A 21,277-nucleotide genomic window follows, 5' to 3' on the forward strand; every position below is an offset into this window, starting at 1 on the left:
ATGTAAGTTTTTGGGGCACCCTTGCTGCCTTATCTGCAGAATGGAGGGGATGATACCGCTGACCTCACGGAGACGCTGGGAGGATTAAAGTCAGGCTGACTATACAGCAGGGACCTGGCGCACAGCGGGTACACAGTCAGTGTTTGTTTTGCTTATGAGGAAACATCTAAGGCTGGAAGGGAATCACTGAACCCAAACCAGATGTCACTTTGATCAAATTCAAACTGAATGACAGTAGAGCCCTTCATCTCTCATCACCCTGTCTCATCTCTTGGGGTTTCCTGGTGGCTCAGCAGGTTAAGGATCGGGCATTGTCACTGTTGTGGTTCAGGTCACGGCTGTGGCACAGGTTTGATCCCTGGCCCAGGAACCTTGGCATGCCGAGGTGCAGCCTCTTTAACTGGGCTGGCCGTGTCCTTGGTGAAAGCTGGCCGTTCTTTCGGGGGGAATGTTCCCCTTAGAGCGAGTGAGAGGCTTCAGGAGAGAGGCCTGTGGAGGGGCAGAGAGGCGGGGGTGTCTTCCACCTGCCAGCCGTGTAGATCAGCCAGATCTCAGCCTAATTATCTGCACATCCAATTACTGAGTCTGAATTCCCCTAATTTAGACTTTGAGATGACTTTGAGATAACGGAGGAGGAAGGAGGTTTCGCATTTGCCTTTTTGCCAACTACGGGCTAAGTTGATGGAGTTAAAATTATAAAAATATTGTGGGAAAAATACTAGAAGTGCCTTGCTCCCCCCCCCACCCCAACCCCCCAAACTAGCATCTAGGAGCAGGACGGGACTTCTTCCTGTTTAAGCTTCCCAGGGGGGCTGGGAATTCCTGCCGAAAGACACTCTGTCATAAAAATCCAAGGAATGCTGCCTGGTCCAACCAGGATTTGCCTGATGCAAATCTGGGAGGGTGTAGAAGGCTGCCTCCCCTAGAGTCTCTGTACCTTGTTAGTGTCTTTGCGTCTCATCTGCCTGAATGGGCCTACCCCTGCCCATCCCCCAACCATGTTTGTGATCTAAATGGGCTTCCTCTTGGAACTGGGGTGGGATGGGTATCAGGGAGTTCGCCACACATCACAATAGATGCTTTGATATGCAGCTTACAGCATTTCTAAATCAGCCTGTGGCATCTGTCATATTCTAGGTTTCAGCCAATGGGACTTGCAGCAGACTGTTCCCCGCTTATTTGAATTTTGACCATAAATTGGTCAGCCTGCTCTGAGTGCTGGGCCGTGACAGTGTCCCTGCTGTCATGGAGCTCACTTTATGCATTAATTGTGGGGGGGGGGTGCGGAACTGGACAGTATGCATGTAAGTGAACCCATAAATACACAAGATAGTACTAGACAGTGAAAGGTTCTAAAATATACAGAGCAAGTTACAGAGAGAAGTTACAGGAGAAGGAAGTGGCTTTAGACAGGATGCTCGGCAGGTCTCCTTAAAGAGGTGACATTTGAGCTGAAGGCTGAGTGCCAGGAGGGCCTCGCCATGCTTTGATCTTGGAGAAGCCCATCCCTGGCAGAGGACCCTTGGAAAAGCCCAGGAGAGGCTCACTTTGGCTTCTTTGGCCAAGAACCGCTGGTAGCCAAGCACCAGGACCTCTACGGATGCGACTCCTGAGGAACTAGGATTCTGCCCTGCTTTTAGACTCCTCTGTGCTTTTACTATGAAAACAGAACATTGTGTTAACGTGTCCAGTAGCAGTAGAAATTATAAAGAAAAAATAATTAAAGAAAAACTTAAATAGCGTACAGTCTCTAGCTAAATTCAGAGGAATACAGACTCTTGGCGTTGTGACTGGGACCCAGCAAAGCTTCCATCAACATGAAACAGGAGTTCCCGTCCGTGGCTCAGCGGAAACAAATCTGACTCGCATCCATGAGGACGCAGCTCCGATCCCTGGCCTCGCTCCGTGGGTTAAGGATCCAGCGTTGCCATGAGCTGTGGTGTAGGTCACAGACGTGGCTCATATCTGGCATTGCTGTAGCTCTGGCGTAGGCTGGCAGTTGCAGCTTCGACTGGACCCCTAGCCTGGGAACCTCCATATACCGAGGGTGCAGCCCTAAAAAGACAAAAAACAAAACAAAACAAAACAAAACAAAAAAAACAACAAAGAGAAAGTTCTGGGTGACATGATACCCAAGCTGTCACTCCCCATTCCTGGTCAAGTGCTCTTTGTTTAGAAAGAAGCTGTCTTTTTGAATCGGTTGTACATTTATGAGGTTCAGTGTTCAAAACGTAGACAGGCAGTCTATGCAGAGGGAAATCTTCCTTAAGCCCCGTCTCCTTTCCACTCCTCACCTAGTTCCCTGGCCCGGGAGAAGGGGCGGCGGGGGGGGGGGGGGGATATTATCAGTTTCTGTTTCAGCCTGGCCCTGAGGACTGTCCCTTTGCTCTGAGGCAGATGAGAAGGTTGGGACGAGGGGAGGGATGAGGACAACGGAGGGCCAGCCACAGGGAGAAGGGACCTGCTAAGGCTCGGCCCCCCACTGCTCATCCCCCAAGCCCAAGGAAGGGACGGCTTTCCCCTCCCACCAGGCCTGCAGGGAGCCTCGCCCTCCTCCTTTCCTGCCTGGGTGGGAAAGTAGGTGCAGGGCTGTTGGCGTCTTTCCTTCCAGCTTTGCCTCAGGCTCAGGCTGCCTGGTGGAACCCAATGCACTTTCTGTCGCCATCCGGTTCACCAGCATATCAGCAGCTCCTGAAATAGAATGCAAATGTAAAAACCACTACTAAAAATATTAAAATGATTTCTCCAGCCCCTGCTTTAGCCTATTTATAATTTCCGCCCGCTCTATCATCCCGGGATGTATTTCTGCTGCCTGCTATATAAAGGAGAACCCTCTTTTGTTAGCATGCGTGTGGATGATTCCACTGAGCTGAACCCTGTCTCCGTGCATCTTCCCCGAATTCCAGATTGCTTACTGGGAAGTATTTGATGGGTCAGGAATCAGAGAGTTGGATGGTTCCCTGTCCGGCTCGATCAATGGCATGGATATCACGCCGGAAGGAGTGCACTTTGTCACAGGTGAGTCCGGGGAGAAGAAAAGAAAGCCAAGCCCGGCTTATTTAAATGGGGCCATGGACCCTGCAGGCGGGAGGCTGTTGGAAATAAGCACAGCAGGGTCTAAAGGCCGTGTGGTTAGATTCCGCAGCAGGAGTGGCTGGGAAAGAAAGAGGCACAAGTCACATTTCATTGAGAGGAAACTTTTGCGCCCATGAGCCTTGGAGGCACAAATAAAAGCTAAGCTTTCACTGCTTTTTTTTTTTTTTTTTTTTTTTTTTTTGTGGTGGGCAGCAGTGATAGAAAAGGGCCTTTAGGAGTTCCCTTCGTGGCTCAGTGGAAATGAATCTGACGGGCATCCATGAGGACATAGGTTCGATCCCTGGCCTTGCTCAGGGGGTTAATGATCTGGTGTTGCTGTGGCTGTGGTGTAGACCAGCAGCTCCAGCTCCTGTTCGACCCCTAGCCTGGGAACCTCCAAACGCCTCAGGTATGGCCCTAAAAATACAAAAAAAGAAACAAAACAAAACAAAAAAACAACAAAAAAAAAAAAGAAAGAAAGAAAGAAAAAAAATGGGCCTTTAAATAGGCCAGGCTCAGGAGTTCTCTTGTGGCACAGTGGGTTAAGGGTGTGACATTGTCACTGCAGCAGCTTGGGTCGCTGCTGTGGTGCAGGTTCAGTCCCTGGCCCAGGAACTCCTTATGCTGCGGGTGCAGCCAAAGAAATTTTTTAAATAGATAGACAGATAGATAGGTAGATAGATAGGCTGGGCTGTCCAGCCTCCCTTGCTCTGCTGTCTTCTACCGGGAGTCTTAAATGCCAAGCTCTTCAATCAGCATCTCCGGGGCACTTCCCACACAGCATGTCTACTGGAACTGCATCAGTCTCATTTCTTGTCAGCCTCTTGGACCCTTTAGGACATGAACAAGTTTATGTTCCAACCAGTTAAAGGTTCACAAATACATGACTTCAAGCATGGTATAACATCAGAGACAGGCTCCTCTCCCTCACGCATACAGACGCATCGTCTGTGTAACTTACAGTGAAAAGACCCAAAGGAACCACAGCAAGATGCTACCACTGGTGACCTCGGGAGGTCAACTCTTTATATTGTCTCCAACACTTACTGCAACAGACCTAGATGTTTTTGAGGATTAACGAAAAGAAGTCTTATACAGATAGGTGTTTCTTTAAAGTGGCATATGGGAAATGTATTGAAAATGATCCAGTTATTTAAAATCGGGACTCTTTGGCTTTTCTCTCTTGCAGCAGTGCCACATAACTGATGGTCTTTTGCAGGGGGGAACGACCATCTGGTCAAAGTTTGGGATTACAATGAGGGCGAAGTGACCCATGTTGGGGTGGGACACAGCGGCAACATCACCCGCGTCCGGATAAGTCCAGGAAATGAGTACATCGTTAGCGTAAGTGCCGACGGGGCCATTTTGAGGTGGAAGTACCCGTTTCCCTCGTGAAGCAGCAGCGACCTCCTGGCTTTGCTGCATCGCGTGTGGCCCTGCTGAAGACTGAGCTTAAAGAACTCCAAAACTCGTCTTGGTTTCTCACGTCTGTGTTTTTGTCCTTTGGTCAAAATGTTCTATCTATGAGTCTCTCCTTCCCTTTACAGCATGCATTTTACGTTCTTAAATGGTACATTAAAATTGAAATGTGTTCAAGAATAATTAGTCCAGACTGTAACTCAAAGTCTGTTTTGTTTTGTTTTTTGTTTTCTGCTTTTCAGGGCTGCACCTGCGGCACATGGAGATTCCCAGGCCAGGGGTCTAATCAGAGCTGTAGCTGCCAGCCTGTGCCAGAGCCACAACAACGTGGGATCCGAGCCGCATCTGCGACCTACACCACAGCTCACGGCAACGCCGGATCCTCAACCCACTGAGTGAGGCCAGGGATCGAACCAGCAACCTCACGGTTCCTAGTCGTATTCATTTCTGCTGCGCCATGATGGGAACTTGAAAAGGTTTTTTTTTAGTGATGAGTAAGTCCCCCTGTCTTTGGTTCCCTGTCATAATCGCTATTCTCTGACTCTGCAAACCCCTCAGCCCTTCCTCAGAATTTGTCCACAGATAAGCATTGCTGCTACTCTAAAAATAAGGAAGGCGAATTTACCTTCTTTATCAGCATTTCATTGGTCAAGCTGCCTGGGGCAAGACTGTGGGTTTGAAAGCAGATCTTGGGTGGATTTCGTTTTGTTTTAATCCACTTTTTCCTTTGTAAAGCAAGAATACCTGCTCTGAAAGTTATTGTGAGAATTAAGTGAAATAATCTATTAAAGGGTCAGCAGAATTCATGACACAGAGTAACAGTGAAATATGAATTATGGTGCTTTTTAAAAGAAAATGTGTAGGAGTTCCCATCGTGCCTCAGTGGTTAAGGAATCTGACTAGGAACCATGAGGTTGTGGGTTCAATCCCTGCCCGTGCTCAGTGGGTTAAGGATCCGGTGTTGCCGTGAGCTGTGGTGTAGGTCGCAGATGCGGCTCGGATTCCGCATTGTTGTGGCTCTGGCATAACCTGGCAGCTACAGCTCCAAATTAGACCCCTAGCCTGGGAACCTCCATATGCGTGGGAGCGGCCCTAGAAAAGGCAAAAAGACAAAAAAAAAAAAAAAAAAAAAAATAGAAAATGTGTATTGGGGGTGCTTATCAAAGATAAAATTTCACAGATGCTTTTCCGGAGTTGGCCATTAAATCTTTCTCCTTGGCTTACCTTTCGAAGGGCAAGGGAGTGGAGCTTTTGGGTACTGACCATCCAACCAGGTACCCTTTTCCAGGGAGAGTAAATCATGGCATTTTCCAGAAACACTTCAAGTTGCAATTCACAGTACCGTCTTTTGTTCTGGGTATATTCTTTAACTAATGCCGCTAGCTAGCTATTTATTTTTTTATTTATTGCATCAAGTAACCAACCTGCTCTATATGACACAGCAAGGTGGATATTTAATAAATGACGACCGCTTATCAAATAATAAGTCACATTTCAGGGCGATAATAATGCATCCTGCTGATCTCTTGCTGAACTAGAAATTGATGAGAAATTCACTTTTCAGGACTTTGCCTGTTTAATTATAAACCTGACCTTTACAGGATAAAGTGAGCGGAGGCCCCCGGGATTACCAGGGAGTCAAGGGCGGGGCGATGCCAAACCAATTCTTATTGGGCAACATTTCAGCCCGGATTTTGCGTTCAGGAGTGAAATCAAGACTGCGTAGGGGGCGCGCCCGGGAGAAGGAAAACTTCCTGCTAAGCAAATACTGAGGTTGGAAAGAGCCGAGCTGCGGGGTTGGCAGGCCGCACGCAGATTCGGGCTGCGTTCCGGTTTCTCTGCTTAAGGGTGTGTGGCCTCAGCCCGCTGCGTTGACCTCTCTGAGCTCGTTTCTCCAACCAAAGTGGGAATAATCAAGTCTCGCTGGCAAGTTCTTGTGAACTCTACCCTAGTCTGTAATGTAAGCAAGCAAACCACAACCGTCTCGATGTTTCTTCAGGGGGCCCTACGGAGATTGCCAGTTCTGGTCCCGGCAAAGGCTCCGTCTCACCCGCCGGCCAGACGGGCTGGGAGGAGGTGGCGCCACCTGTCCGCCCGCACCTGAGTCTGGCGAGCAACCGGCGCTGCAGAAGCCGTCTCCACCCCTGCACCGCTCCCTGCGCCCGAGGCTGCGCTTTGGGGATTCTTCCTTGCCCTTCCCTTCCCGTTCGCCTGGGCGAAATTACAAGAAACTTGGAAAGAGCCAAGGTTTTGCAATTTACGAGGGCGTTCATATTTATCATGCCTTTATTATTTTCACAGCCGGAAGGCTGGGAGGGAAACAGGAGCAGAGGTTAAATTCAGGTCGGTAGGTTTGCCCGAGGTGAGGAAGGGGGAGGGAACCTGAGCTCGGCGCCCCCGGGCTTTTATTCCGGCTCGGCGCGGCGGGGGCGGGACCCGGCGGGGTGCGGCGGGGCGCTGCCGGGGGCCGGGCCTGCGGCCGGATTCCCGCGTGGGGCGGGGCCGGCCCCGCCCTTGGCTCCGCCTCCGCCCCGCCCCGCCCGGTCCGGTACACCTGGCCCGCAGGTAGCCGGCGCCCTGGTGCCTCTCGGAGCCTGGAAGGGCCTGGTGACCGCTCCTCCGCCCGCGGCTCAGGGACTGGCCACTCCGCTCCGGGAGGGGCGCCAGAGGGAGCCATGGACCCGGGCGCGGGGGCCGCGGCCGCGGAGGGGCCGCCCGCGCCCCGGCCCAGACGCCGCCGCTCCCTGCGCCGCCTGTTCAGCCGCTTCCTGCTGGCGCTGGGCAGCCGCTCCCGCCCCGGGGACTCACCGTCCCGGCCCCGGTCCCAGCCTCCTCCGGGACACGGCGATGGCGACGGGGAAGGGGGCTTCGCGAGCGCCCCAGGAGCGGATCCAGCCGCGCCCGGAAGCCCCGGGGAGGAGCGCCCGCCGCGACCCCAGCCCCAGCTTCCCGCCGGCGACGGGGCGCGGCCCCCGGGAGCGCAGGGCTTGAAGAACCACGGCAACACCTGTTTCATGAACGCCGTGGTGCAGTGTCTCAGCAACACCGACCTGCTGGCCGAGTTCCTGGCGCTGGGGCGCTACCGGGCGGTGCCGGGCCGCGCCGAGGTCACCGAGCAGCTGGCGGCGCTGGTGCGCGCGCTCTGGACGCGCGAATACACGCCCCAACTTTCAGCCGAGTTCAAGGTAGGCAGCGCCCAGCGGCCTCCAGCTTTCGCCGCCCGGCGGCAGCCGCGTTCCGGCCCTTCTGGTTTCCCTTCTGAAACATGTGTGCTCCATCAGGAAAGGGTTCTCGGGGACTTCTTTCGATGTCATTTACCCGTTTAGCCTCAGATGATCGCTTTTGTTTGGGGTCGATTAGTGTGTTACCGCTTGAGAGGGGTAAGTGCAAAGAGCTAGTAGATTTGAGTGTGTTCAGCGTTTTTGCGTTCAACACACCTTAGCTGAAGCAGGGATGTAGTCGTAACGCCAGGGATGGAGTTTCCAGTCTACAGGGGTGCAATGCGAGGGGTTGGACATCGAAAGCTAAGCCGTGGGAGGAAGGAGGTGAATGATGAGAAGGACGCAGCCAGGTCAGGATGGAGGAATGACCTGGGGAGATGAAGCAGTTGGGTACAAGGGCCAGAGGGCTGAAGGAGCTGAGAATTGGAGGCTGGAAAGAACGAGGGTGGCTGTTGCCCAGAGGAGTGGAATGGGGTGTAGATGAGTGAGGATGGCCAGAGGTTTTGGAGAGAGCGGTGAAGGGTTTGGATTTTATTCTAAGCCCTGTGGAAGCTGAGAACCTGTGTGCCAGGTCCTGCGCTGAGTGCCGCAGGGGAGAGGTAACGGGGTGTGCCCTGTCAGAGATGGCATCCTTTTGTTTAGTGTGAATTAAATCCCCTAGGTTTGTATCCTTGGATCACAATCTACTTACTGGGGATGCTGCAGGGTCATGAGGCTTTGGAAGTTGGGAGTATCACTTCACCCAGGATTAAAGCCAGGTGTTTGTTTGGGGTCTCAGTTGGATCAAAGCGTCCTGATAATTGATGTGCGTGGCTGGCTTCCTGCTAAAAAACCACAGTTCTGTGCCAAGAGCTGAAGCTCCCCGGAGACTAGGGATTGTTCTCGGGGGAGGGCGAACTTGTCAGTGTTCATTCCACAAGCATCACCGCTCTTGGGTTTCAGCCTGAGAAAGCAGTCCTTGCCACGTGACCCACCAGGGTGCCAACCCTCACCCTCCTCTCTCCTGCTTCCACTAGGGAAGCGCTGTTCTGCAAGAGTCAGCGGGTCACATGGATGTCAGTGGGTCAGATCTTTTGGCATCATTCACTTTTTAAATGTGAGAGACAGTATCCTCTAGCGGTGAAGGGCAAGGTCTTTGTGACCTTGAGCAAATTACTAAAATCTCAGCTGTGCCTCATCTTTCCTCATCTGTTCCCATGGGGCTCCAGTGGCACCTACCTTCTGATGGGGTTGCTGAGAGCATAAGATATGTTAATTATACCTCCTCACCTGCTGGGCGCCTTTTCTTACTGGATACACTCTCAAATTAGTAGTCACCCTCCCCGACTCACCTGGATTTCCTGTCCCTCTCCTGCTCTCACATCTCTAGGGCCAAGAAGCTCCGCGCGAGCCTTGGGAATTGAAAAACAATCAAATTGGAGTTCCCGTCGTGGCGCGGTGGTTAACAAATCCGACTAGGAACCATAAGGTTGCGGGTTCGGTCCCTGCCCTTGCTCAGTGGGTTAATGATCCGGCGTTGCCATGAGCTGTGGTGTAGGTCGCAGACGCGGCTCGGATCCCGCGTTGCTGTGGCTCTGGTGTAGGCCGGAGACTATAGCTCCGATTCGACCCCTAGCCTGGGAATCTCCATATGCCGCAGGAGCGGCCCAAGGAATAGCAAAAAGACAAAAAAAAAAAAAAAGAAAGAAAAACAATCAAATTATTAGTATGTTAATGAAGGTGATGTGGTCCAGGGGTACCTGGGATGTTGCAGGAAGGCAGCCTTGGAGAGAGTCCAGAAGGATGGCGGAATCTGGGCTTTTAAACCTGTGGGTTGAAATCCACCTGGGCTCCTCTTCTTTTACAGGAGCATGGAATACCTGTGGGGTGATGAGTATAAATCCTGTTCCTGGGACTCCTCTCCAGCAGCTTATAGGCCAGCGGGAGAAAGGGATGTTAGTGAAATAATGCCACAGGCACATGATAAGAACTGGTGACAGGTGCTTCGAAATAAAGATGCTAGACAGAATGGCAGTTCTGGTAGGAAGATGTGATTGTTTGGGGGAGGTGGGGTGAGGAGGTGGGGCAGGCAGGCTCCCCAGGAGAGGTGACCATCGAGTTGAGTTTTGAAGGATGAAGGGGGAACTCAGGACATGGGAGGGTGGCCGTGCCAATTACTGAGGGGCCTTCCAGGCTGGGCAGAATAAATGAATGATCAAATGAATTAATGAATGGATGCAACACAGAGATCGTCGTTACTAAGTGAAGTAAGTCAGAAAGAGAAAGTCAAATACCGTATGAGATCACTCATATGTGGAATCTAAAATATGGCACAGATGCACCTATCTACAAAACGGAAACGGACTCACAGACCTGGAGAGCAGACGGGTGGTTGCCAAGGGGGAGAGGGAGGGAGTGGGATGGCCGGGGAGTTTGGGGTCAGTAGATGCCAACTGTTACATTTAGGATGGATAAGCAATGAGGTCCTGCTGCACAGCACAGGGAACTCTGTCCAGTCACTCGTGATGGAACATGACGGAGGATAATGTGAGAAAAAGAAGGTATAAATATATGCACGGCTAGGTCACTTTGCTGTGTAGCAGAGATTGACAGATCATGGTAAATCAACTGTACTGTAATAAAACATGTTTAAAATGAATTAATGAAAGCCTGTGTGGCTGGGGGTAGGGCTGGAGGATTGGTTGGGGGCAAACCTCAGAAGGTAGTGGAGACGAGTTTGGTCTTTTTTTGTCTTTTGTCTTTTTAGGGCTGCACCCACGGCATATGGAGGTTCCCAAGCTAGGGGTCAAATGGGAGCTGTAGCTGCTGGCCTACGCCACAGCCACAGCCATACCAGATCCAAGCCGCATCTGCGATCTACACCACAGCTCATGGCAACGCCAGATCCTTAACCCACTGAGTGAGGCCGGGGATGGAACCTGTAATCTCATGGTTCCTAGTCGGATTCGTTTCTGCAGGGAACTCTGAGTTTGGTCTTTAAGAGGGATGGTTAGCTTCAGAGCGAGGAAGGGAGTGAGTTGAGAGGGCACTGGCATGCTGGAGTGAGTTACCCAGCCCAGCCACGCAAATCAGGGGGTGGGGGGATGGGGTTGTGGTGCTGCCCCTTCCTGAGCCCTGAGTCACCCAGCCTCCCACAGACAGCGGGGACCACTCTTTGTTTTAACAGCCAACGAATAAATACATTTAAAAAAATCCCACCCATGGTATCATTCATAATACTTTGCTTTTCAAATGATTTAATTAGATATGTATAAATGTAAAAAATTGAAAAGTGCTAAAATGTAAAAAAAAAAAAAAAAAGATCTTTGGAGTTCCTGTCGTGGCTCAGTGGTTAACAAATCCGACTAGGAACCATGAGGTTGCGGGTTCTATCCCCGGCCTCACTCAGCAGGTTAAGGATCTGGCGTTGCTGTGAGCTGCGGTGTAGGTCGAAGACGTGGCTCGGATCCCATGTCGCTACAGCTCCGATTAGACCCCTAACCTGAGAACCTCCATGGGCCGCAGGAGCGGCCCTAGAAAAGACAAAAAAAAAAGAGAAAAATTAAAAAAAAAAAAAATAATAAGACCTGGAACGCCCCCCTCTCAAAGCAACCCTCATAAACATGTTTGATGTGCTTTAAATCCTATATAAATAATTGGAAATCCTAGTTTTGTATTCTGCTTTTTCCATGTACGTATTATCATAAGACTGTCTCCTGGTCATTAAAATATTCTATAAAACTGGTGATGATTGGATAATGTTTCATGAAGTGAACCAATCCCTAGGGAGCCAGTTAGAGACGGTACACCTTTCCAGCTCTCACACTGCAGTGGAAACTCTTGTATCCGTATCAGAGTCCTCAGCTCTGGTCCTTTCCCTACGCTTAATTCCTGGCAGTGAAATTACATGATCCAAGCAAAGACGACTCTTTTGTTCTTTTTAATGTTTCTTGCTTTCCATTTGTTTTTGCTGTTGTCATTTTTGTTTCTTTTTAAATCAACCCTTTTTTTGAGGTCTACATTATGGACTGCGAAATGCACCCATGTAAAAAAATCGAGTTATATTTGCGATACGACATGGTGGATGGTACACAACATATCAATTTGGTGGATTTGTGTCTGCAATATGATTGATAGTCTCCCATAGCATCAGTGAACACCTCTGTCTCATCACGGAATTAGCGTTTCTTCCAGCGTGGGAGACAATTACGATCTAGTCTCTAGGCAGGCTTAATAGCATAAGACAGTTCTGTCGTCTGCATCCACTCGACAGGTGCACCTCCTTTTACTGCCCTCTCTTTACCAACTGCAGGTCTGTGGCAAGCCCGAGATGGGCCAGCCTGTGTGTGCCAATTTTCCCCACAGCGTTTGCTCACTTTGTGTCTCTGTGTCACCTTTTCAGACTCTGTCATGGTTGGCATATTTGTTATAGTGATCTGTGACATTACTGTGGTCATTGTTTGGGGGCGCCGTGAACTGCGCCCCTGGAAGGTGGTGAACTTAATAAATGCTGAGTGTTCTGACAGCTCCACCGACTGGCCACGTCCCTGTCTCTCGCCTTCTCCTTCTCCTGGGGCTTCGCGCTTCCAACACGCACAGTATTGAAACTAGACCAGTTAATAACCCTACAGTGGCCTCCGAGGGTCCCAGGGAAAGGAAGTCAGGCGATGTGGCACATGTCATTACTTTAAGAAATGGACAACCTCCCGCAGCCACCCCCCTGATCAGTCAGCAGCCGTTGACATCAAGGCCAGACCCAGCACCAGCAAAAGATTGGACTCCCTGAAAGCCCAGCTGATGGTTAGCATTTTTTAGCAGTAAATTATTTTTCATAGTTTTTTTTAAAGACGTAATGCTATTGCATACTTAAGAGACTATAGTATAGTGTAAGTGTAACTTTTTTTTTTTTGTCTTTTTAGGGCTGCACCTGCAGCACATGGAAGTTTCCAGGCTACAGGTCGAGTCAGAGCTACAGCTGTCGGCTTACACCACAGCCACAGCAACGCCAGGTCCAAGCCATGTCTTCAAGCTGCACCCCAGTTCACGGCAACACCGGATCCCCAACCCACAGAGCGAGGCCAGGGATCGAACCCGCATCCTCATGGATACTAGTCAGATTCGTTTCCACTGCGCCACAACGGGAACTCCCTAAATGTAGCTTTTATGTGCACTGCAAACCCCCAAAATTTGTGAGACTTGCTTTGTGGCGATGTTTGCTTTATCCCGTGGTCCGGAACCAAACCCACAATACCCCTGGGTTCTGCCTGTGCTGTGTATTAGTCTCCAGGACTTATTCATCCACTGGTCACAGGATACCCCCTGCGACAACATCTCCCCATTTCCCCACCCTCGGCTCCTGATACCCACTCTTTTACTTTCTGCTTTTCCGATTTCGCTATTTTCAGATTTGTCCGCTCGTTGTCGTCCTCTGTCTATTGCACGTAGCATAATGTCCTCATGGTCCAGCTAATGTCGCAAATGCAGCATTTCTTTTCTCAGGGCTAAGAAAAAAATGTAAGTGTACAACCTGAAGAGTTTCGACATGTGGCTGTGTCATCACCATCCCAATTTTAAGTATTCATTGTTTTTTAGTTTTTAGATCAACGTTATTGGGCTTCTTTTTTGACTGTGACTGCAACATACAGAAAGTCTCGGGCCAGGGATCGAACCCATGCCACAGCAGCAACCCGAGCCACAGCAGTGACACCACCAGATTTTTAACTTGCTGCAAGGCCAGAGAATTCCTTGGCTTTCATTCTTTTTAATACCCACACTGACAAATTTCTTTCCAAATCATTATATTGTATCAAGTTTTAGATACACCAGCAACGCATATTTTCCTAAGTATAGGAGAGTCGCTCTTATTACTTTATTAAACCAAAAGAAGTAGCATCTGGGTCCTTTGGTGTGTGTCTTTGATAAGGAGGGAGGTGTTGGATCATTCCATGCTTTCGTACTTGTTGTAAGACTGCTCTTGGCATTGTCGCTTCTTGTGCTTTGTCTGTCCATTCTGCCTTGTCTTACTGTTCTTTTTTTTCTTGTTTCTAGAAGTTCCTCCACTCTCGGCATATTTGCTGCCACTGTTTTCTCCCAACTCTCTCCTTCTCCCTACTGAAAGTTTTAGATTTGTTTATTTCATACCTGTTGATAAACATTCTATTTTATGTCCTTCTAGTTTTTCTGTGGCTATATTAAGGATTTCAGCCATCTGGAATTTATCTTGGCTTATGTGCTTGAAGATCCGTTTTAGACCAGGAATTTTTTTTTCTTTTTTTTTTTTTTTTTTTTTTTTGTCTTTTTGCCATTTTTTCCGGCCACTCCTGTGGCATATGGAGGTTCCCAGGCTAGGGGGCGAATCGGAGCTGTAGCCGCCGACCTATACCACAGCCACAGCAACTCGGGATCCGAGTTGCATCTGCAACCTACACCATAGCTCACGGCATCTCGGATCCTTAACTCATGGAGCAAGGCCAGGGATTGAACCTGCAACCTCATGGTTCCTAGTCGGATTTGTTAACCACTGCGCCACAATGGGAACTCCTAGACCAGGAATTTTAGACACACATGATGCCTGAGTGATACACTGGAGGTGTTGCTTTTTTAAAAACAAGGGCATCTTCATTACGTATATGTTTTGGAAGTTCTGGACAAAACAGTAAGATCCAAAATGGAAATGAAGTAAAAAATATTGAACAGAAGGAAAATTACAAAATGGTTTTAGAAATCCACATTTTAGAATTATGGCTGTCGCTAATGGAGTCAGGTACAAGGTAGAAAAAGTCAAAACCTGACCCATATAGAAACATATACAAATGACATTTCATTCCTAAGAATAAGCAGATATGTGAAATAATTAGGAATACTTCTTAAAACAAATATGTTATAAATTGTCTGGTGAGAGGAAGACACACAAGCACACACACATACACATAGATAGAGCCATGTCATATTGCAGAGTAGAAATACCAAATATTGCCATTCATCCTTCCCAAGTTAGGCTTTAGCTTTTTTTTTTTTTTTTTTTTTTCCTTGTCTTTTTGCTTTTTCTGGGGCTGCCCCCGCGGCATGTGGATCCCTGGCCCCACTCAGTGGGTTAAGGACCTGGCGTTGCTGTGGCTGTAGTGTAGGCTGGCAGCTGTAGCTCCAATTCATCCCCTAGCCTGGGAACTTCCATATGCCGTGGGTACGGCCCTAAAAAGACAAAAGATAAAATAAAATAAAATATAAAAGGAATGAAGGACTGGCTCAAACATTTTGTGGTCTAAGCGCTGAAAGAGAGGTCTCTGTTTCCCAAATTTCATTCATGTTAGGAAGAGGAACTGAAGGAATGATGTGCCTGGCATTTAAGGAAGGGATCAGATCCGAACTGCAGTTGCAACCCAATGCCAGATCCTTTAACCCACTCTGCTGGGCTGGGGATCGAACCTGCATCCCCGCGCTCCGGAGATGCTGCTGATACCGTTGCATCACAGCGGGAGCTCCGACCCTGCGGGTGTTCCAATGACAGGATATATATTGCTAGTTGTTCTGGAACAAATGATACCTCCTCCTATACAGAGAACCTTCAGCTTTGGAGGACCCTTCCCCCCCCCCGCCCCGCGCCCCCAAAGGACAGACTGCAGCAGGAAGGAACAAATCTCAACCCACCTTGTTTCTGAGTTGCCATCCCGCCGGTTGGGGCTGGATCCCCACCTTGGGTGGGCTGGGTGCTTCTAGGCCCTTACTTGGATGCTTAAAAGGCCAAAGTGGCCCCTGTGGCTTTCTTGTTCCTTTCAGAATGCTGTCTCCAAGTACGGCTCTCAGTTCCAAGGCAACTCCCAGCACGACGCCCTGGAGTTCCTGCTCTGGCTGCTGGACCGTGTGCACGAGGACTTGGAGGGCTCGGCCCGGGGCCCGGCGGCCGACAAGGTCAGTCACCCTCCAGACCCTACACTGTGTTTGATTTCCGTTTTTTTTCCCTGGACGATGCACGCGAGTCTCAAAACGCAGTCTTGGAATTCAGATTTGCAGATCTGTGCGTGTTCTGGTTGCGGCACACGAACTACCGTTCCCTGCTCCCCCTCTTAGTCCCGTTTGTTTTAGAGAAGCGTTTCCTCCCCCTGCAGTCACGCAGCCTCTTTAGTCCCAGTGATGGAGCGAGCAGACTTTCTGTTCAGTTTAAAGTTTGAAAAATGTATCCTTTTTGTCACTATTCTGTGCCTTAGTCTCATCATCTGAGGCCACGAGGGCGTGGCTTACTATTTTCAGGTGTTACCATTTTAATTCTACCCTTATTTTCACACTTATCCTACAGATCAAGCGATCCCCAATCTTTTTTTTTTTTTTTCCAGGCACAGATCCCCAATCTTTTTACATGTGTGCACTCAGCATTCCTAGATTTGGAGTTCCCCTTGCAGCTCAGCCAGTTAAGAACACCTCGACTAGTGTCTGTGAGGATGCAGGTTCAATCTCTGGCTTTGCTCAGTGGGTTAAGGACCCAGCAGTGCCGTGTGCCGTGAGCTGTGGTGTAGGTCAGCAGCTCCAGCTCTGATTTAACCCCTAGCCTGGGAACTTCCATAGCCGTGGGTGTGGTCCTCAAAAGCAAAAAAAAGTTAAAAAAGCATTCCCAGATTTGGATGAAACCTCAGATCTTTGGAAGTAAGAAACCTTATCTCTTCGGAAGTAATAGTCCAATGGATTGATACATCAGCTGTGTTGTCTACGGCTTTGCTAAATATCGATCAAGGGTAGGCTCTGCTCTCAGGCTGTCCTTTCAGCTCCCACTTGAGAAAGCAAAAGTGAGTGACGTTATTATGCCGTGAGCAACGTTACTCTGACTATCCATGAAGGATCTGCCGTAATTTAAAAAACGTTTCACAAGCTTTGGTAATTGATCAGATGCACGTTGCTTCGGCTGTGTCTTGAAACTGATTCAGATGCAGCTGTAAGAACTACTTTCCTTGTCTTTTTGTTTATGTGTTTGAAATCTGGATATTTTATTCCCATTCCTCTTGTGAATCAATTAAAAAGCCCTTTGGAAGTGTCTTTCCACCGTCACCTTCCCACCCTTACCTTATCTGCTGAGAGATCATTATTCTAGAGTACTCAAGACTGAATGGCAAAATAGGCACAAATGAACATATCTATGAAACAGAAACAGACAGGCATAGACAACAGACTTGTGGTTACCTGGGGCAGGGGTGGGCAAGGGATGGGTTGGGAGTTGGGGCTTAGCAGATGCAAGGTGATGTTTATAGGACGGATAAACAGCAAGGGGTCCTACTGAACAGTGCAGGGAGCTATATTCAATATCCCCTGATAAACCGTAGTGGGAAAGGATATTAAAAAAAAGAGTATATTTATATGCCGAATCACTTTGCTGGACCCCGGAAAGTAACACACAGCGCTGTAGATCAACTATACATCAATAAAATAGTTTTTAAAAAATAAAATACGAAAATAAATAGGGGCGATCGAATGGCAGTCAGAGTTCTGTAGGATGAATGAATCTAGATACCTAGAGATTATAGTTAATAATCCTGTATTTCGTGCTGGAAATCTGCTAAGAGAGCAGGTGTTAGGTGCTGTCACCACACACAAAAAAGGTTAACGATGTGTGGAGATGGCTGTGTTGATTGGCTGGACTAAAGTCACCATTTCACTGCGTAGCTGTACGTCACATCATCGTATTGCACCCCTTAACTATTTTGCAATTCCATTTTTTTTATTTTTATTTGTATTTTTTTTGCTTTTTAGGACCACACCTGCAGCATATGGAGGTTCCCAGCCTATGCCACAGCCACATCAGATCCAAGCCATGTCTGGGACCTGCACCACCGCTCACAGCCACACCGGATCCTGAACCCCCTGAGCGAGACCAGGCCTCGAACTCAAAAACCTCATGGTTCCTAGTCAGATTTGTTTCCGCTCTACCTCTGTGGGAACTTCTGCAATTCTTATTTAAAATGAAATGGCTCGGGAAGCTGAGTCATTTTTTTTCCCCCTTAACTTGTCCATGTAGCTAACTGTTACCTTTTTTTCTTTCTCTTTTAAAATGACGAGTTGCCACTTTAAGAAAGGGAGCACATAGCCATTTATGTCTTGAGTAAAAATAGACCTATTTTAAACAGCAATATAATGTGGACGCTAAGAGCTTGACAGAGTTGCAAAATCAGCTCTGGGGTCTGAGACAGCAGATTGCCAGTGCATGGAACAGGGAAAATGCTGTGTGTCCTCAGAGCACATCTTACAGGGTTCCATGCAGTATGAGGAGCCGCTGTCATTTGTGGGGTGTTGCCAGAGTTATGGTCCCCATTTTGTGTATGAGTAAACCAAGAAGCAGAGGGGGGGTCACCTTCCCAAAGCAGCACAGCTTAAGAAGAATCAGGGTCAAAATTCAAGTTCAGGGGGTCTGGCTTGCAAGACTGTTTTCTTATTCTTATTTTATTTTATTTTATTTATTTTGTCTTTTTGGCATTTCTTGGGCCCCTCCCATGGCATATGGAGGTTCCCAGGCTAGGGGTCAAATCGGAGCTGTAGCCGCTGGCCTACACCAGAGCTACAGCAATACGGGATCCGTGCCCTGCCTGCAACCTACACCGTAGCTAATGGCAACGCCAGATCCTTAACCCACTGAGCAAGGCCAGGGATCGAACCCGAAACCTCATGGTTCCTAGTCAGATTCGTTAACCACTGTGCCACGACGGGAACTCCTGTTTTCTTATTTTAAAAAAACCACCCCATTCAACCCCGAAGCACACAGATGAAACAAAGCAAAAACATCACCAGGCAGAACCTGGGAAGACCCAGCATTCCGAGGTTAAGGTGGTTTCTCTGGGTTGTGGGATTAAGAGTGATTTTCCTTATGTGTGCAGTGATTTTTCTGTTTCTCTAATTCAGACCCTGTTAGTTGCAGATGACAGAAATTAAACTGGGTCCAACTTTAGGAGAGGGCATTTATTGGCTTTTAGAACTTAGAAGTCTGAGGGTAGATCCAGCTTCAGCTAAGACTGGCTCCAAGGACTCAAATGATGTCACTAGGTCTTAGGCCCTCTCCTTTGTCTCTTATCTCTCTCTTCATTTTCAAATTGGCTCCACCCATACAGTGCTATGCTCATATAGTCTTTTTTACTTGGGATTCCAGAAAAAGCCCAGGAAGGAATCTGTCTTATTTAGCTTGGCTCACATGTCCGTTCCTGGGCAGGTATCCAGTAGGATGGACTATTCTGATTGGGCACTTGGGGTCCCACGCCTGTGGGATGAACTCCCCCAAATCACAGGGCCAAGGAAGGATTCTACAGAATTGGAACAGGTTGCTTCTCCCAAGAAAAGCCAAACGGATAAACATGTTATGATCTTAGCGTGAACGCATTTTGAAATCAGAATGATGTCTTAGAAAAGAGAGAGACTGTTTATTGAAATTCGGAATGTGCGGGGTGTCTCACGTGATACTTTTCCTGGCTTATTTCACTACTGACACGTAGGAGACCCTTCATAAGCGCTTGAATGGTTGAATAAATGAAGTAGCTCTCATGCTTTGTCTTTTTTTTTTTTTTTTTTTTTTTTTTGCTATTTCTTGGGCCGCTCCTGCGGCATATGGAGGTTCCCAGGCTAGGGGTCTAATCGGAGCCGTAGCCACCGGCCTACGCCAGAGCCACAGCAACGCGGGATTCCGAGCCGCGTCTGCAACCTACACCACAGCTCACGGCAACGCCGGATCGTTAACCCACTGAGCAAGGGCAGGGACCGAACCCGCAACCTCATGGTTCCTAGTCGGATTCGTTAACCACTGCGCCACGACGGGAACTCCAAGTAGCTCTCATGCTTTAAGGTGAAGAGATAACACAGGTTACAGTTAATGGAAATTTTGGTGAAGTTCTCCAAGGTCCCTCGATTTCTACCTTGGAAAGAGAATCGACCCCAAGTCTGTCTATTTCAAAGCCAGTGTGCTGGCTCCTTTTCCTTCTCATGATTCCCCCACCAGGGGAAAGAGGAGACCCGGGTGCATCTAGAAACAGCTCCTTTACCTGTTTTCCCTTCCTCCCCACTCCCTGACTGCCAGGCAGCTCATTCTACCTGGAAAGTAGGAGGGATAAACAGCCTTCTCAGTTCCTTTCAGTCTTCCTCTCTTGTCCCTTTGTGGCAGGAAAAAGGCATTGGACTTACGGGTGGGGAAGAGCACAGAGAGGTTACGTAACATGCCCCAGGTCACACAGCAAGTAAGAGGGTGAGCCAGGATCCAGATCTAGAAAATTCGACTTTAGTCCAGGGCTTCTTAGCCTCAACCCTTTTGTCGCTGGGACCCGGGTAAGTCTCTGTTGGGGGTGGGGGGCGTCCTGTGCACTGCAGCATGGGTGGCCTCCCTCTACTTAACGAGATCCCGGTGGCACCCCAATTGTGCTTGACAACCAAAAATGTCTCCAGATGTGGCCAGATGTGCCCTGGGGGGCCAAAGCGTTCCCCAGCTGAGAACCTCTGCTCGGGGGGGGGCCCTTTGCTCCCCTCCACAGTACAGCACCCCCAAATCTTTCTTTAAGATGACGTTGAGCTTATTTAAGCCAATAATTCTTCGCAACTTCAAGACCCACGTAAAAGCAGCTCTAATTGGGCTTCCATGTTCCAGGGGGCCCTCTGCTACATGTGCTTCACGCCACGGCCACAGGGGTCTTTTCAGAAAAGAAATAAGATCCGGGTCACTCTCCCACTGAAATTCTCCCTCCCCCTAACCCGCGGCTTCTTATTGCACTTACAGCAGAATCCGGACTCCTATGCAGCTGACGGGGCCCTACCTGACTTGGCCCACCACACACTCTGCCTGGTTTCAGGTCCCTCTGCCCCTTGCTCATTGTCCTTGGTCACACTGGCTGCTCTCTGTTCCTTCAGTGGTTGAGTGCATCAGGAGGCCTACAAGACCCAGCAAGAACCCGGGTAGAAAGAGGCGCTTGCCCAGCTCTTCATTTGACCCAATTGAAACCAGAGAAGATCTTTCCCTGTGTCTGGGGTCAAAGCCTCTCCTGAAATTGGCTCTTAGAAAACTGGGCTGCCTGTGGCGCCCTGGCTGTGAACCCTTGATGGCAAAAGAGCAGAGCTGTTGGGCTCTTTGGCACAAAGTTCATTTTCTGTGTCCAAGACAGAAAGGGACTGTCCTCTGGGTGACTCTGAAGCATTTTTCTTTCTGAGGTTATTTCTGTTTCAAAACATATAAAAGTCATGTCGCTGGATTTATGTGAAACTAGAATAGAAAACCTAAGGCCCACTTTCTTCTCTGTTAATGTAATGATAAATGTTTTCATCTGGTGAAAAGGCCATCTCTTTACTCTCCTAAAGACACCATGACACCAGCAATCTTTCTGGTGGTTTGTCCTACAGAAAATGCCACTCTCGCAGAATTAAGAAAGGGATGAGGCTGGGGAAAGGACCCGGAAGCCAACATTTATTAAGCACCTACCGTGTACCCCAGCAAGATAGCCACATCTTTTTATGATTTAAATGATGGCTCCCGTCGTGGCTCAGCAGTTAACGAACCCGACCTGAAGACATAGATTCAATCCCTGGCCTTGCTCAGTGGGTTAAGGATCCGGCGTTGCTGTGAGCTGTGGTGTAGG

The 21,277-nt window shown here is 48.9% G+C and overlaps 2 protein-coding genes across 13 annotated transcripts in view; both read left to right on the plus strand.

The window, feature by feature from the left end:
• The window catches only part of CFAP52 (cilia and flagella associated protein 52), a 38,268-nt gene extending 33,594 nt beyond the window's left edge, over nucleotides 1-4,674 (plus strand). For 5 of the 6 annotated variants that reach the window (XM_084982715.1, XM_021066268.2, XM_084982716.1 and 2 more), the window contains 2 exons: nucleotides 2,907-3,018; nucleotides 4,295-4,674. In XM_084982715.1, coding sequence (XP_084838841.1) covers nucleotides 2,907-3,018; nucleotides 4,295-4,470 — 288 coding nt within the window. In that variant the 3' untranslated portion in view covers nucleotides 4,471-4,674. 6 annotated transcript variants of the gene reach the window in all.
• A 2,361-nt stretch (nucleotides 4,675-7,035) lies between these two features.
• Nucleotides 7,036-21,277, plus strand: part of USP43 (ubiquitin specific peptidase 43) — a 62,766-nt gene continuing 48,524 nt past the window's right edge. For all 7 annotated transcript variants that reach the window (XR_014821837.1, XM_084986110.1, XM_003131987.5 and 4 more), the window contains exons 1-2: nucleotides 7,036-7,679; nucleotides 15,471-15,602. Coding sequence is in view for 6 of the 7 variants with exons in the window: in XM_084986110.1 (XP_084842236.1) it covers nucleotides 7,170-7,679; nucleotides 15,471-15,602 (642 nt within the window). In the remaining variant the exon portion in view is untranslated. The remainder of the gene's footprint in view (nucleotides 7,680-15,470; nucleotides 15,603-21,277) is intronic.

The sequence above is a fragment of the Sus scrofa genome, chromosome 12 (assembly GCF_054392235.1).
Source record: "Sus scrofa isolate SSC_HxYL_T2T_F1_AM1 chromosome 12, Sscrofa_HxYL_maternal_Yorkshire_Landrace_v2.0, whole genome shotgun sequence".
NCBI lineage: Eukaryota > Metazoa > Chordata > Mammalia > Artiodactyla > Suidae > Sus > Sus scrofa.